This window comes from Maniola hyperantus, chromosome 9 (genome assembly GCF_902806685.2).
Source record: "Maniola hyperantus chromosome 9, iAphHyp1.2, whole genome shotgun sequence".
NCBI lineage: Eukaryota > Metazoa > Arthropoda > Insecta > Lepidoptera > Nymphalidae > Maniola > Maniola hyperantus.
The window spans coordinates 10,037,245-10,051,379 of NC_048544.1; the positions used below are offsets into that span (position 1 = coordinate 10,037,245).

The 14,135-nt window shown below is 36.7% G+C and overlaps 2 protein-coding genes across 7 annotated transcripts; one reads left to right on the forward strand and one right to left on the reverse strand.

Annotated features, from left to right (window-relative positions):
• Nucleotides 1-266: 266 nt before the first annotated feature.
• Nucleotides 267-10,016, forward strand: LOC117985159 (uncharacterized). Of its 6 annotated transcripts, none has more exons than XM_034971851.2 (9): nucleotides 267-335; nucleotides 1,186-1,295; nucleotides 2,695-2,918; nucleotides 3,669-3,787; nucleotides 4,919-4,969; nucleotides 5,928-5,995; nucleotides 6,829-6,934; nucleotides 7,630-7,791; nucleotides 8,211-10,016. In XM_034971851.2, the coding sequence occupies exons 2-9, from the start codon at nucleotides 1,293-1,295 to the stop codon at nucleotides 8,330-8,332; spliced, it is 855 nt and encodes a 284-aa protein (XP_034827742.2). In that variant the 5' UTR covers nucleotides 267-335; nucleotides 1,186-1,292; the 3' UTR covers nucleotides 8,333-10,016. The 6 variants fall into 6 exon arrangements, with proteins under 6 accessions (XP_034827742.2, XP_069356658.1, XP_069356657.1 ...); XM_069500557.1 differs by having other exon boundaries at nucleotides 268-438; XM_069500556.1 differs by having other exon boundaries at nucleotides 268-434.
• Nucleotides 10,017-10,018: 2 nt separating this feature from the next.
• On the reverse strand, nucleotides 10,019-13,407 carry LOC117985335 (uncharacterized). The gene is made up of 2 exons (XM_034972022.2): nucleotides 13,164-13,407; nucleotides 10,019-12,946 (listed from the first exon to the last, which is right to left on the reverse strand). The coding sequence occupies exon 2, from the start codon at nucleotides 12,941-12,943 to the stop codon at nucleotides 10,679-10,681; it is 2,265 nt and encodes a 754-aa protein (XP_034827913.1). The 5' UTR covers nucleotides 12,944-12,946; nucleotides 13,164-13,407; the 3' UTR covers nucleotides 10,019-10,678.
• Between the last annotated feature and the right edge of the window lie 728 nt (nucleotides 13,408-14,135).

A 14,135-nucleotide genomic window follows, 5' to 3' on the forward strand; every position in this document is an offset into this window, starting at 1 on the left:
ACTACTACGTAGTGTACGACCGACCAGTGATTACTGATTAGTGATTCTTGAGGTGATTCTTATTTCTTACTGGTCTGTGGTGATTCTGATTATATACTCTTTGCCCTTTGGTGTTCATGTCATGGTCATGTGTTTGTGTTGTGCTTAGGCCATAGAGATAGTATACAGTTTCTGGCATAGAGTAAAGTAAGTAAGTAAGTAAGTAAAGTAATATAGTTTCTGGGCAGTTTCTTTATGTTATTGGTCTGTGGTTTCTTTTATTTCTGGTCGGTGGGCAGTTCAGTTTCAATTTTTTTCAAATCACATTAGAATATTAATTAGTTACATTTAATATGGTTAGCTTAGTTATATCTAAGTCAATTACCTGTGTCAATACCAATCCAATTTTGTGATTTATAATTTATAAATAATAATACTAATAATGGCAGACAACAGTAGGTATTCATCATCTCAACCCATCGCTGGCCCACTACTGAAAACGGGTCCTCACAGAATGAAAAGAAATTCCATAATTCACCAAGCTAGCCAAATGTGATTGACAGACTTTATAAACCATTAAAAGAACAATATGGATAATTTAGACTTGCAGGTTTCTTCAGGATGTTTTCCTTCACCATTCTTTTTTATTCACTCTGGGCTTTCCGCACTTAAACGATTTCGTCTGTTGTGTGTAATGTGTTCCTTCACCATTAATGCAAGTGTTATTTTATTGCTTCCTGGGCCTCCTGAAATGGAGGTTAATATCTAAACCACTATACTAAGCAATAGGTATTATGCTATACAAATAGTACTTTGCAATAATAAGACAAATGAACTCAATGGTTTCCCACCACACTCCAAACTTGTTGTGTTGTACATTTTACTAACTTTACCAGATTTCAATCAAGCCCTATTGTTGGAAGTTGATTCAACTACCAATTGTTAAAAGAAAATACGTAAGGATATTATTCGTCAGTTTTTATTTAGTTGACATGTTGATGTGAACAGCAAACAAAAGAGAATGACATTTTTATTATTGAGCTTATAAATAAACCTAATACCTATGAAGAAGTATTTATTCTAACACCTATTTTGTACGTACTCCTAGTACAAGCTTTATTCAGTCATTTTGGTTGTTACGTTGAGTAGTTAGAAAAGTTAGATATTTAATTTTTTTGGATGATCATAATATTTCTTGTATTTCAGAAATAAAGTCATGTCCAGAAAAGCTTTTGGGACTATTAGCATTTACTTCAATTGCTGCATTAGCTCTCATTATAAGTGGAATTGTATTGATCTTGTTTCCTTCAAAAATGGTATGTATTTTTAAGTTGGTCAAATATTTTTGTTAATAATGACATGAAGCAAAAATCAATTATTTTAGCGATTCTAATCCATACTAAGATATTATTATAAATGCAAAAGTGTGCCTATCTGTCTGCTAGCTAATCACAGCTCATCCAATTAACTAATTTTGTTGAAATTTGGTACAAAAATAGCTTGCATCCTGCACTATATTTTTATCCTGAAAAATCATCTCCTGAAAAAAAAAGCCCTTTACCACTATGCTATCACTGCTAGCTAATATTAAGCTTAAACATTAGGATTATTTCATTTTATTCATTTAAATATATTCATAACATAATGTGCGCTAATTTTTCCTTTTATGATCGTAAATACACCTAATGGTCTTTTTAGGTATTAACATTTTATCAAGGCTCATTAGTGTTGATTGAATGGTTTTTACTATACTTATTCCTTTTATAAAACTTTAGTAATACTTGATAACGTGAGTAGATAAGAGGCTATCACATCTTTTCCTCATGTAAAGTCTATTTCTGGGGAAGATGGAAAAACCTAGTGGCAGTAGTTCGGTTAGTGCGGTTAACCAAACTAACGCAACTTTTTAGTGGCAGCAGTTCGAGTGGTACAAAGCACCGAACTATGAATAACTATTATCAATGACAGAAAATATATCATCATCATCATCAGCCGATAGATGTCCACTGCTAGAGATAGGTCTCTTGTAGGTACTGCCACACTCCATGGTCTTGCAGCTGTTCTCTTGTCTGATGTTGTCCGTCTACCGTCTTTCGGTTTTCCAAACTATGTGCTCTGGCTCTGCCCATTGCCACTTCAGCTTTGCAACCTGTTGAGCTGTGTCGGTTACTCTAGTTCTCCTGCGTATCTTCTCATTTGTGATATGATTACGTAGAGAAACTCCAAGTATATCTCTCTCCATCACCCGCTGAGCTGAAAATGTTATGTTAGCATTGAAAGAAAACAAGATGTATCATGCTTCATATTATATTTCTTTATTCATGTCTGTCTAGCATATATTTATTCTTAGAATCATCATCATTATCACTGGCACACTACTGAGCATGGGCGAGGGTCTCTTTTCAGAATGGGAAGGGTTTAAGCCAGAGTCTGCCATGCTGGTTGTGTGGATTGGCAGACTTCACACACCTTGACTCAGGTTTCGTCACGATATTTTATTGTCGTAGAGATATCAATCAATAGCTTAAAATACAAATCTGAAGGGGTTTGTGCCTAGGATTGTACCCCAGTCCCACTGAATAAGAGGCCTACATCTCAACCTATCACTGCTTATGTATACTGCAATCTTGTGACATTGGCCACACCCAAAAACTTTTCAAAATAACAAATACTTAATTGCTTTCTTAATAAGGATTGTTGGCTTATTATTTTCAGTCAGGTACAGAAATACAGAACTATACAATAGAATATACATACTGTAAGCCTGCAAGTAAAAACTATGCCACGTGTGAAGACTTTTTCAATAGAGACGAAGAAAACCAAAACTACTGTCAATGCTATGTTACAACCAATCTCATTGAGACTCTGCAAGGTGAAATTGTTGTGCATTGCCAGTTGGAAATGTATAACCCGCAAGACTCAAATATGGCCAATAGTAGGTTGGTATAAAGAAAATTAATTATTATTGACTAGATGATGCTCGCGACTTCATCTATATGGATTTTTGAAAATTCTGTGGTTCCATGTGATCCATTTGATTTTCCAGATTTAAGTCTCTGAGATGCAAGCTATCTCTGCAGGTACTATATTTTATACTAGCTTATACCCTTGACTTCGTCCGCATGGACTACAAAAATGTAAAACCCGTATATTACCCCCTTAGGGGTTGAATTTTCAAAAATCCTTTTTTAGCGGATGTCTACATCATAATAGTTATCTGCATGCCAAATTTCAGTCCGTTCGGTCCAGTAGTTTGACCTGTGTGTTAATAGATCAGTCAGAGAAAGTCTGTCGTGTCTGTCAAGAAAACCTATCGGGTACTTCTCGTTGAGCTAGAATCATGAAATTTGGTAGATAGGTAGGCCTTATAGCACAAATAAAGGAATAAATCCGACAACCGTGAATTTGTGGTTACAACACGAAAAAAATTAAAATGTGTTCATGAACAAATAATTAGTATTTTCAATTTTTAAAGTAAGATAACTATACCAAGTTGGGTAACAAATAAAAGGGCTTGACCTGTACTTTCTAAAACCAATTTTTTTAATAGTTTTTGATATATCATGCGAAATGTCGAAAAAATACGACTGTAGTACGGAACCCTCGGTGCGCGAGTCTAACTCGCACTTGGCCGGTGTTTATGTTATTGTGAATTCATTTTTGCACATTTAACGTTATAATCTTTACAGTATCAAGATAGTTACAAATGACATAATATCAAACGCATCTGGACAATGTGATCCTTACAACACTGTTAAAACAACAGCCAATGAAACATGTGAAATTATTCCTGACTCAATATTTAATGGTAAGTAAACAAATTACCTGATACATACAGCAGTGCACCTCAGTGAGCTGGAAGTCTATGGTTCGATTCTAGATCTCAATTATAGCCAACTAGCTATATTCAGATGTCCGCAATTATAGTCCGCGACATGTTGAGATTGCAATAGGGGTGTGAGGCGTGGGGACGCCCCGCACACCCGCATGTCACCCGCGCTCGCCTGCACCGGGTTAGCGCGGGGGATGTGCGGGAGTGCGGGGCGTTCCCTCCCCGATTGTTATCCCGACCTGTTGCGTAGTATATGTCAACGTGGATTTAGGTTTTCAAAATCCCGTGAGAACTCTTTGTTTTTCCGGAATAAAAAAGTAGTATAATATGTCACTCTCCAGGCCTTTCACTATACCCATGCATAAAGTCACGTCGGTCCGTTGCGACGTGGTTGAAGGACAACCAACCAAACCAAACACTTTCGCATGTCTTACCCCAAAATGTAAGCTAACTCTGTACCAAATTTCATTAAAATTGGTTAAACTGTTGCGCCGTGAAAAGCTAGTAGATAGACAGACGCACTTTCGTATGTATAATATTAGTATGGATGGATAATTGTCGAAAAATCAGTTTTCAGTGAATCAGCTCCCTTTGAATAAAATGGCTGTGGCAGAGAGACATTCAATTAAATAGCTGATTCTATATAGATCTCAATGCTTCATTGTTTTTTAAAAATTGTGATTTAGTATCAAATATTTTAAATATTCAGATGTATTAATAAATTCAAAAATTGTGTTTTATAAAATAAAATAAAAACCAGAAAATATTGTAAACCAACTTGTTTACTGTAACTATAAGCAACTATATTATGTACTTATACCTAAAGCAAAAAGCATGTATCTAATTACACATTTAGAATTGTAATAATATTGTAAATTTGTACCTTTTTCAGTAATAAAAGGCTTATTTATTTATATAGATTTAATAATCCTGTGGAAACTCTTTGACTTTTCAGGACAAAAGTAGCGATTCTCCAGATCTTTAACTATTTCCATGCTTATAATCACGTCGATCCGTTGATCTGTTGCGGCGTGATTGAAGGAAAAACCAACGGACACACTTTCGCATTTATAATATTCATAATTAATTGTAATTAATTTATTACAGATGAATTTATATTAAATACCTATAATGAATCAACGGAACTATCTGAAAAACGTGAGTTTTCATTCTTAGCCATCACATCATTGTTATATTTCTCTATCTCGCTTTCTCTTATTGGTAAATTATTTGGACGATTCAAAAGAACTTATAAAAGTTTACTCTCTTTTCTACAGTCTCTCTCTTTCCCTCTCTATCTCTCTCTCTGCACCTTTTTCTCTCTCCAGACACGTTAAAATGATATTGTTGAGAAACGTTTAACACATACAGACACAATGAAGTGGAGCCGAGTTGTTTGATAAGGTCATAAACTTAGCTTTTTATATTATGACTAGCTTATGCTCGCAACTTCGTCCGCGTGGACTACACAAATTTCAAACCCCTGTTTCAACCCCTTAGGGGTTAAATTTTCAATAATACTTTCTTAGCGGATGCCTACGTCATAAAAGCTATCTGCATGCCAAATTTCAGCCCGATCCGTCCAGTAGTTTGAGCTGCGCGTTGACAGATCAGTCAGTCAGTCACGTTTTCCTTTTATATATTTAAATAAACGGTTGACAATTGTAGTGATGCCACACCATGTCAAAAATAAATTATTTGTTAGGAATTATTAAATAGAGGGTCTTTTAAAATTCGTAAAATCCACATCCGCTGTTAGTTTCAAGTTTGCTCACCATTTTAAATTATCCATTTAACTAAAAACATTCGTCAGATTACGTTAAATGTTTATGATATCACATCTGTGTATTTCATACAAGCTCCCATACTTAGCGAGTGTTTTGATGTTTGGTAAAAAGTCGCTTATTTGATTTGACTAGTAATCATCCCTATTAAATACAAAAAACGCGCGCCGCCGCCTTTCTGACAAAATAAATTGGTAGTTTGCATGTAGTTTGAGTTATTATCAAGAAAGACGTCTTGCCTCAGCTCTGGCGGTATGTGTTGCGTCTAAGCTTTGTGCAGAATCGGTGGTTGAGATATGAGTACGACCAATAGGTACTTCTTTGTGTTTCAGTTGTGGCAAATGTCAATAAATCTGTAAGGTGGAGCCTAGACGAAAACAATTCTACAATTGGTCTTCGAGTACGTAGATTGCCATTATTTCTCCCTTTCAAGTTACCAACCCAATAGGGACCAACCATATCAGGGAAAATATAGTTTCGTTTGGGATTGGTTAGTAACCTAAAATGGTTACTGCCCTATGACTTTTTTGTCTTTGAAAAAAATTTCAAATTTGTGAAAAAAAATGGCCGCCATACAAATTTCGTCGGCGTCCATCTCGGAGGGTATGAAAAATGGAAGAGTGGTTTTCTGGCGAAAGATGATCAGGATCCAAAGGTCTACTCGATGGATAGAAAAAAAATTCAAAATGGCGGAATTTATTTTTTCATAGAAAATGTATGACTTTTTTTATTTATTCAAAATGGCGATTATAAATCTCGAGAGCTGCTTAAGCAGCTCGAGCAGCGAGCAAAGTACTAGTCTATAATATAAAAATGAATCACTAAATGTGTTGGTCATCGCAAATCTCGAGAACAGCTGAACCGATTTCGCTAATTCTTTTTTTATAATATTCCTTGAAGTACGAGGATGGTTCTTACGGAGAGAAAAATTTAAAAAGTTTAAATCGACTGTTAGGCGGAACGAAGTTCGCCAGGGCCTTGTTGATCACCTACATAGACTGTGCGGTAATATTTTATTATCGCACAAGTGTTCTAATGTAACCTTATTTAAAGTAATAGGCCTGTCAAGAGCTATTTCAAATCTCTCCTCTTACTCGAATACCTACTGAAATTATCGCCTTCACCATATTTTTTTTACCATACCATTTAAGCATATTGATCCCTTGTTAAAATGAATATAAAGATATGATAAAGATATTGTAATACGTCATCAATAACGTTTTCATATTCCAGAATGTGATTACAGTGCTGATGAATAGTGAATGGTTACAAAATGGACTTGAAGCGAACGACACGAAAGGCCTGTCAGCCGGATCATATCTGCTATATATACATAAATGTAAGTGATCAGTTAATATTTTCTCACTTCTATACTGCATGTTATCATTTAATATTTCTTTCATAATGCTCCTTATAGAAAAGGTTAGCAATCAAAGACTGTTAATTTAGTTTAAAGTATGTGACTAATTCTTTTACATACAATCTCCAAACTAAATTGATAGGTTTAAGGGGCTAACTTATGTCGGAATAAAAACAGGTCAAGTGCGAGTCGGACTTGCGCACTATGGGTTCCGTACAAAATATTTTAACACTTTTATATGCAACACTGCAAGCTAATGACGAGCAACGCTATCTACATGTAGTTAAGTAAATTAATTATGTTCGTGAACACGTGTTTTTGTGTGTGATGTAATCACCAATTCACGGTTTTCGAATTTTTCCTTTACTTGTGCTATAAGTCCTACATAAGTATGCGACAGGTTTAAATGGCAATCGGGGATGGAACGCCCCGCACAGCCCCCGCGCTAACCCGGTGCGGGCGAGCGCGGATGACGCGTGGGTGTGCGAGGCATCCCCCCGCCTCATACACCGATAGCCATCTCAACTTGTCGCGGACTATACCTACCAAACATGATTCTAGGTCAACGGGAAGTACCCTACAGGTTTCTTGACAGACACGACAGTGATCCTACTCCTTTATCCTTTTGAGGTACGGAACCCTAAAAAAAATAAAAAAACGTTATATTGTTACAGTTTATCGTAACGACAACATCAAGCGACGGTATTTGACGTTCTCGACGACGACGCGCGACTTTACCTACAGGTCGACTGTGATCGACATCATTGCACTAGTCTTAGGACTGGTGCTACTCGCTGCATCTATTTCTTTGTTTGCACTACGGAACCGCATATTAGGTAACTAGATGATGCCCGCGACTTCGTCCGCGTGGATTTAGGTTTTTTTAAATCCCGTGTGGAACTCTTTGTTTTTCCGGGATAAAAAGTATATATATTTCGTCAAAATCGGTATAATGGATGGGCCGTGAAAGGCTAGCAGACAGACAGACAGACACACACTTTCGCATAAATATTGGTATGGAAGTATGGATTATATCGATTGATGTCTCGCTACAGATGAAAATGTTACATTAATTTGTATGCTTTGTTTTTATCAGTGACACCAACAACAAATAAATGTATTTTCTTTCTTTCAAATGCCTTGAGAAACTTACACTAGCAGTTGCCTTTTTGTTCGGTGATTTTGTTCGCGTTTTGCATGTAGGTATACGAGTTACCCCAATGCCCTTTGTGTTTAATTTATCTGTATTTTGTAGGAACTGAGTTGAATACCCCTACTTTGGTAACTGCGGCCGAGCCCACGGTAAACAATCGACTATCCGGAACTCAACCAGAAGAAAGGCCTTTGGCTGCTCCCGTTAATAATGAGTACTTATAACTTATAAGCAGAGTGCTTTGCCGAGAGGCTACAATTTAGATATACTTACTTACAGGCACAGGTACGGGTCTCGAGGCGTGAGCGAAAATAGTGGGATACTTGCGCACACGTTATAGTACGCGACAGGTTGAATTGACAATCGGGGAGGGAACTCCCCACACACCCGCACAGCCCCCGCGCTAACCCGGTGCGGATGAAAGCGAGTGACGTGCGGGTGTGCGGAGCTTATAACCCGATTTCTACCTGATACTATTTCAACCTGTCATAGACTATCCAGTCGCATACACGCTCTAAAAATATGCTTGTGCGAATGTGCGCAATTCGTGTATGCGCAGTTGCGCGCGCCAATTTCAAATTTTTGATTATTTTATATTTACCACAAAAAGTGTCTATTGTTTATTTGTGCGCGTGTGCAAATAGTGTACATGCGTACATAAAGCAAACAAACACGACTAATGATTTGTGTGTCCGCGGCAAACTATACAGGGCGCGCGGCAACCAATGCGGGAGGCAGTGTACATGACGTGATATGACAGCCAACCAATCATGCACATTGCACTCGGCGCACGTAGCATCCCGCTAATCAGAACCAATATAACATGATCATACAATGCGTGCTACCTATTATGTGTAATTTTCTCTTGTATGTTAATAATAAATTTAAAAAAAAATGAGTTGTGCGCCATCGACTTCGTGGCATTAGATCTTTGCCAAGTGCTATAGCTACCTATTATTACTGTCATGAAAGGCTTTATTATTATAACTAGACGATGCTCAATTTCTTCCGTGTGAATGTATGTTTTTAAAAATCCTGTGGGAACTCTTTTTAATTTCCGGCATAAAAACTAGCCTATATCCGTCTACGAGATGCAAGCTATCTCCGTATGAAATAGGTGATGCCCACGACATTGTGGACGTGAATTTATGTTTCTCAAAATTCCATGTTTGGAACCATGGAACTCTTTTTTCGTCAAAATCGATTTAACAGATGGGCCGTCAAAATCTAGCAGACCGGATAAACTTTCGCGTTTATAATAATAAGTAAGCATAGTATTACAATTAACATTATTATAACAGTTAGATATGACATAATTTATACAAAGTTATTCAGAAAGAGAGTCACAACTTTTCCTATAAAGGTCTGTACGCACCTAAGCTGCGCTGCGCGTAACTGCAGGGCGCGGCACAGAGCGTCAAAATATTATTTCTATCATTTTGTATGGCGCATATCGCACTCAAACGGCGCTGCACCGCGCGTTACCGCGCGTCGCGGCTGGGAGAATATTGTGAAGCGCAGCGCAATAACGCTCTGTGCAGCGACGCTAGTGCAACATACCCAGCGGCGCGTCGCGTCGCTTCAGGATGCGTACGGCGCTCGGATAAGATACACGCGCATCGAGTTAAGTATTTAATGTAAAGGCGTGATAGACCTCAAAATAAATAACGTTGTTTTAATTTTTGGTACATGACGGGCTATTGAAGTATATCCTCAAATTCCCAATCCCCTAGGATGTCGGCTTCCACCCTTTCCCTCTTCACTGTCGCTCATCTTGCGACGTTGTTGCTCGTACGCGAACGGGTGTAAAAGTGACGCGTACTGCAGTTGTAGTGCGGTAGGTACCGTGAGCGGCCTGAAGTGACGCTTTCTGCAGTCGGACTGAAGCGACGCGCAGCGCAGCGCAACTGCGTAGGGGGAGGGGGGGCACTTTGATACACAAAAATTAAATCTCTTTTCTGAGGACCATAAAGCATTATATTTAAATATTTGTTTTGATGTGTGCATTGGCTGATATGTCAGCTTACATTTTGGCTACGCAAAAACCGCAAAAATTGGCGACGTATAGAGATAATGTGATTTTAAGAAAATAAAATGTTTGTATCATTCTGCCCCACCAGTGGGGCACTTTGATACATGGGGTGGGGCAGTTTGATACGTATTTTAGATCCATATGAAATGCAAATTTAAACTGACTAAAAACCCAATATAAACTGTATTATTACTTAAAATTAAGAAATAAAACAATTTTATTGATTGAGATCGCAAAACACTTTTTATTAAGAGTGCACATTAGCCATAATCAGTCTCTTAAGTTACTTAAGAAATATAATCACAAAAAAAAACAATATTGTCATCATAGAACAAGACTAATTCTCTGTTATTTTCTTAATTATATAATCAGTTATATACTTACTAAGTAATCAGACTTTAACATTGAATATTGTTAATGAAAATATAATATTAGAACCTCCTATCAAAATGAACAATAGTTTTCTTAAAAAATTAAACAAACATCAAAAATTTAACAAAAATAATCATAAAAACTCTCATATAAATTACAAAACAATCTACTGGATATTATATCGAGTTAAACCTACCGAAAATGAATAAAGCGACGATGTTCGAGATGTGCCTTTGGAGAAAGTTGGTTTTGGTAATTGCAAAACTACATCTCTAACATCCACACTTGCTTTGTCTTCCACAATTGGAAATATGAACTTATAAGACCCTGTTTTTTTTCTGAGATATGATACTTCATATTCTGTCACATTATACTTAAATACGACTTTGGCAACGTAGTGAATCACAGTTTTCTTCTTCTCAAACTTAATTAGTAGGAAATCTCCAATATTTATGTGTTCAGGATTAACTGGTTCTTCATTAATTACCTCTTCTTCTGATTCCGATGGCATTTCAATGTCTTCACTATCACTCGTCATCACGACTTCATCTAGACTAGAATCGGAATCTATTTCTGCAGGCAAAGAAGTTACTCTCTTTTTCTTTTTTGGCTCAGTTAACCCCAACAGATTTTTCGCTGTTTTCAATTCTTTTGCATGCTGTTTTGCTTTTTGTAATTCTCTTTTCCTGTCCTTTTCATTACGTAAGCTTTCTAATCTATTTTTTTCTGGTGTGTCAGTGTATATTCTTGATCGTCCCTTTTCTCTTCCTTTTCTTTTTAAGACACTGTCAGTAATCGCCTTTTTTGGATAAGGTCTAACTACGTCAGGAGTAAGCATAGCCTGTGATGAAGAAACATGTAGAGAATCGTCAGCATCAGACACTGAAATTGGGTCGGTATCCAAAGTAGGAGTTTTATTTTGTTCTCTATCAACAACTTCATTATTTTGAGTTGTTTCCGAGTCTACAAAATGTAAATCTTGTGTTTTGTGAGTGTTCTCATCTGTCAAATCGTGATAACCTGTGCTGAAAATGTCTATCGGTGCAAAGTCGTCGTCCCCAAATACCAGTTTATTAATTGGCCAAATTCCAGGTTTGGAAAAACCACCTATGATATTCTTTGGTGTAAATGATTCCAAATATGCTAATTTTGACAGTTCAGCAATGTTGTATATGGTCAAAGTCTTTCCAACATTTTGAATGTGCCAGTCGTTGAAAGCTATCTTCAATTTGCCTTTGAAGGGTCCGAACACACTGACATCAAGCGGTTGCAATTTGTGTGACGTGTGTGGGGGCAGACTCAAATAAACAATACCGTTGTCACGACAGTAGTTAACAGCTTCTATTGAAATGTGCGATTCGTGGTTGTCACAAATGATTAGAATTGGGTTATCTTTATTGCTCGAAGTAAGGCGTTGAATGTGTTTCAAAACTCTTATAAACAATTCTGATGTCATCCAGCCGCTTCTGTTTGCCAACCCTAGACTTCCATCAGGAGCTCCATTTAGGAAGTGATCTTTGTAGTGAACTCTTGGAAAGACATAAACTGGAGGAAGAGAAGAACCAGTAGCAGTAATAATACCACAGAAAGTAACTAACTCTCCGCGTTCTGCAGAAACTATTTGTCCCACCTGTCTTTGTTTTCTTCCAGCAATAACTTTAGGAGTAGAAAGAACTGTGCTTATGCCTGTTTCATCTAAGTTTATTATTCGATCGGGTGTAAAATTGTACTGTCTCATTATGCGTTCGTAATTATCATGAAATTGAGCTACAGCAGCTTTATTAAAAGCAAAGCTTCTTGCTGCGCTTGTGTTTTCTGGTTTTCGTAGACTCAATTCTGGGTTTCTCTTCCTGAAGCCAGCTGCCCAATCTTTTCCAGCGCATTTGTTTTTTTTCCAGGATTTTGGATAATTACACCCTGAGGATTCTGCGAACTCGTATGCCAAAGTCAAAAGCTGTCTCAATGTAAGGCCGTAGTGCATTTTACTACAATTCAATAAATATTGAGTCAATGCCTTTTCTTGTTCGATTGAAAAAACTTGTGCAACGGTATACTTGGAACCATAGATGTTTGATGAAGTAGCTGTAGCAGTGTGTGATGATAAAGCTGCAGTAGTAGTGTGTGCTGAAGATGACGCTATTTGTGCCATCTCCATAGATGGTGCTATTTGTGGTGAAGATGGACCTGCTTGTGATAAAGAAGATTCTGCTTGTAATGAAGAGGATGCTTCATTTGTAGATAATATTCTGGTAGCTTCAAATGATTTTCTGGCTTTTTCTATGCGATGTTGTAGGGTCGCAGTTTTGATGCTATATTTGTCGGCTGCTTTGCGTATAGATAAAGTCTTTGACAATACTTCACGTATTGCGTCTTCAATGTTTTCTTCATTGATATTTTTTCTATCAGTTTTGGGTTTGTACGTGCGCACCATTTTCTGAAAAAAAGAAAATAAACAATAAAATAAACTATTATTTTTGACGGGGCACTTTAATACACTAGAGGGGCAGATTGATACGTATCATTGTACCCCGCACATTACCGTATCAAAGTGCCCCAACGGACTTTTTCCACAAACAATTAATTTTATCTAATATATAATAATAATGCAATCAAAAACATTTTAAAATACAATAATAACTATATTTACTTACCTGTAGTAACAAATAATAACAAAAACAACTAAAAGAATCCTCCTGAGACACAATTACATTTCACGTTTTTTTTTTGTAGGCAGCGGCGCACGCCACTTTCAACACGTTAGTGACCGTTGAGGTCCAACGGCAAACTGGCGGCGAACGGTGTCACAACTGTCATTCTTGTGAATGCCCTTGAGCATTCTAGTGATGTGCCGGACTGTGTAGCGTTTATCGGTTTTGAGATATAGATACTGTACCAATGTGCCCCGTGAATCAATGTGCCCCCCCTTCCCCTACAGACCTTTAGATCATATTTTAATCGCGAACATAACTTTATTACAGTTACATACAAAGTTTTGTCTGTCAAGTTTTGTTTTGTGAAATAGTGAATTACCTACGTAAAATAGTTAATTTTACAAAATAATACTAAATCACAAGATAATATAATATGTCGCCAAAGATATTTTTGTAAACGTATAATTACTTATCTATTCTATCTTTTATAAAGTAAAGTAGGAAATAAGTAGGTACCTACCTATATGTCTTTAGAAGTTCCTGATAGCCAATCATTTATTACACTTTGAACATTAATAATTTCCGGAGCCAAATTACTACTGTCGGAACGTAAACCTGTATGACCTGCAGCGAATACCGTATTGCATAGTATTTTTATATCATAATTTTGTTGCATTTATTAAAATTTGTTATCGTCGAATATTGTTATTTAAGGAAACTAATTTGCTAATTGTCGTGTATAAAATCTCATTTGGGGCTAAGTATATAAAATATTAAAAATAATTATTATTGTTAACGCTTTGCGTGCAAGACTTATTCTTATTTTATCTACCTTTACCTTGTATGTAAGTAAATTAATCAAAGCTAAACCAAATCGAGCTAAACAAAATGCAAACTTCAATAAATTAATTATTATCTTTATCTATCTTTCTTAGATTACTGTGACAGTGGGGCCGATTCTCTTGTACACAA